Source organism: Gavialis gangeticus, unplaced genomic scaffold (genome assembly GCF_001723915.1).
Source record: "Gavialis gangeticus isolate Ggan-Ray unplaced genomic scaffold, GavGan_comp1, whole genome shotgun sequence".
Lineage (NCBI taxonomy): Eukaryota > Metazoa > Chordata > Crocodylia > Gavialidae > Gavialis > Gavialis gangeticus.
Genome location: NW_017729026.1, coordinates 2,186,839 through 2,189,819, shown reverse-complemented (window position 1 = coordinate 2,189,819; position 2,981 = coordinate 2,186,839). Strand labels below are relative to the sequence as shown.

The 2,981-nt window shown below is 41.7% G+C and overlaps 1 protein-coding gene across 1 annotated transcript in view; it reads right to left on the bottom strand.

Moving 5' to 3' along the window:
• Positions 1 to 865: 865 nt before the first annotated feature.
• LOC109299761 (pantetheinase-like) overlaps positions 866 to 2,981 on the bottom strand; it is a 21,853-nt gene continuing 19,737 nt past the window's right edge. Inside the window, exons 6-7 of the mRNA XM_019520259.1 lie at positions 1,426 to 1,596; positions 866 to 1,141 (exon numbers count right to left, since the gene is read on the bottom strand). Of these exons, the coding sequence (XP_019375804.1) occupies positions 1,037 to 1,141; positions 1,426 to 1,596 (276 nt within the window). The 3' untranslated portion in view covers positions 866 to 1,036. The remainder of the gene's footprint in view (positions 1,142 to 1,425; positions 1,597 to 2,981) is intronic.

Sequence of the window (2,981 nt, the reverse complement as noted above, 5' to 3'; positions counted from 1 at the left end):
ACTGCAAGGTAGCAAAGGGGGAACACCTGCACAGGCAGTGTGTGGTGCTGCAGATGGGTCTGCAGCACCACATACCACACGTCCATGCTCATCTGGATGTGGCCACCAAGGCTGATTCAGCCAGTGAGCAGGGTTTTCAGTAAGAGAGGTGAGACTGGAGCCTGACCACCTTTGTTACACTAGAGGGCACAAATATAACGTGGCACACTTAACAGTGACACACTTCAAAATTGTTTGTCTTTTATCCGTGATCCTTTTTCAGGATGATAAATAGTGGCTTATTGCTGTGCGTCACCTGTATCCTAATTTTTAGGGAGTTTTAAAGGCTGACGAGGCCCTACAAACATTACATATGTCCCTACCTGTGATGACTGGTTTAGATAATATATGCTGATTTATCAAAATGTCTTGATTTCTATGCCCATGGCCTTACACTCCTGACAAGTAGACAGGACAAAAATCTCTAGCATCCTGCTAGATGTGCTTTACAGAACTCACTTGTGTACTGGTTGATTAGCTTAACTGACTGCATAAGTCTAGCATCTATGTCCTTGCATCTTACACAGAAATAACCCACTACGTTTTTTTTCCCTACTAGTTGCAGAATTCTCTAAAATTATAAAATGTATGCTAGAAGCAAGGATATTTTGGTGTGATATATTTTATTGGACCAACTGCACGGTTGGAATAAAGTTAGACAAGCTTTGAATGCAAGGTATTCTTCATCAGGCATTCAAAAGCTTGTCTAACTTCTGGGATGTTAGGAAAAACAAATTCCAGATATCATTGAGCCAAAGGCATAGGCATTTAAAACTGATAAAAGGTCAACAGTAACAATGATTGGGATAGCTGATTTATTTGATAGTACATAATAGCAAAGAAATATAATGTTTATACTTATCAAACAAAACACAATTAGAAGTTTTCGTGATAGGAAACAAGCAATATAGGAATGGTTAAAGCATTAAGAGAGAAACTTATTCTGACAAGACTGTAATGGTAGATAGCCTCAACTATAGCCATATAGGGAAGCTTGCTATGGTTGTGGGGGATCCTTTTCATACCACCTCCCAAAAAGTGTCACTGTGATGACTGGTTCAGATATTCCATGCCGACTAACCAAACGCCCATCGCTTAACACCTAATTAAAGAAGAAGTTAAGAGAACACAGTTAATATTATCAGCAGATACAAGAGATACAATGCATTTAGGATTTAAAACGTAAGCGTTTAGGGGACACCGTTTAATACTGGGTGTTTTAGGACTATGACATACAAGCCTAATCTCTTCCTAAAAGGGCACCATACACATCTGACTTCCCACCACGAGCAAGTTTTCCTCAGCTTTGCTTGGACTTGGTTGCAATGACTAGTTCTGCTCCACTACCAGGCCCAAGAAAAGGCAGACAGAAGCAAATTTCCATACCTGAAATTTTCCTGGTGCTAGTTGAACCCCACTGAGCAAGACCTCCGGAAAGACATATCTAGTGCCAAATGTGCCACTGAGAGAAAACGCCTCAAACCTTGTCTGAGCAGTAGCCACTGGCTGCCCACAAGTTTTCAAGTCCGAGTTCTTACATTTCAACAGCGTGCATATCTATGGGGAAGGGAAGACATTTAATGTAAAAAGAGAGCCGTGCTTTTACTAGCAAAACAAGACTTTATTCTCGTCAAGACAAAACAACTTCATAGGAGCGAGAGGGGCCTTCTGAGTCACCAAGTTCCGTCCCATGCTATCATAAATCACCTCACAAAGTATTAAGCAGCATCCTAAAACTGGTTACCTTGTTTGTCCCCACTATCTCAACTGGCAAGCCGTTCCAGAATGTCATTGCTCTAACATTTAGGAACCTCCTGGTAATTTCCAGCCTAAATAGTTCTCTCTGCTCCTCTGCCCTTTCCTCATCTCAGTACACAGAGACAGCAACTCCCTTCAGCCAGCTACCAAGGAGGAACTGGCTATGGTTTTTTTGTCTCTCCAGATTCAGCTGCCTACCCATCATGGACTTCCATGCCTGTTTTCTCCCCCATTTGTCCCATTCCATCCTCACACGATTCAATTCCTCCACCCCTTTTTATCTTCTCTCTCAAGACAACTTCTACAACTCTTCCCCCTCCACGCTGTAGCAGAGTTTTTTACGTGGAAAATTAAGATGGGTTCCTTGACAAAGGACTCAAGCAGGTAAGTAAAGGAGGTACAGAAGACTCTCCTGTCTCTGTAGATTTTTGGTATCCTTTACAGGCTCTGAAAGCCAGGTTCTGAGCAACCTATTAGGCATCTGAGTGGATTTAGGTACCCAAGTTCAATTCCATCCCACCCTGTTTAAATCCTGGAAAATTCATTAATGCATGTATTTCTGTAACCTACCTTCATCTAATCCTTCAGACTGAGTCACAAAAAGCAGAGAGGAGGAAAAAGATCCACTCACCTAGAGGAGGAAGAGGATCCATTCATCTGCTTTAGCTATTTTTCAGGGACTTGAGTAGGGTGGAACACAATTGCACTTAGGCACCCAAGTCCTCTTAGCCTGTAGGCACCCAAGTGTCCAACAGAAGATAATATGGCCCTTAATGACAAAATCGTTTGGTGTATTTCTGGAGAGCTATGGGAAATTCTGAGCCAGTAACATCCACACAATAAAGACACTGCCACAGTTGACCTGTTTGTGTGACAGCCGCAGCAAAGAGTTTGGAATGAGTATGGAAAATGAGCTATCCTTTCATCCACAGACATGCAATCTTCAGGTCAAGGTCAGGTCAAGGACATTGGAAGGCAATGGGAGGAAACATGAACTATGACGTCCTGTTTTGTGGAATAATACATAACTTTGGTTCAGAGTCTTGTTCACTGAGTGACTTTCACATGAATAAAAATACATGTATCATGTGAACTAAACAGGACTTGAATTTTATTAGAGATTTATAAATGTTTTACATGGAATACAAAGTTAAATGATAATCTGCACTCACCGGTATGGCAGG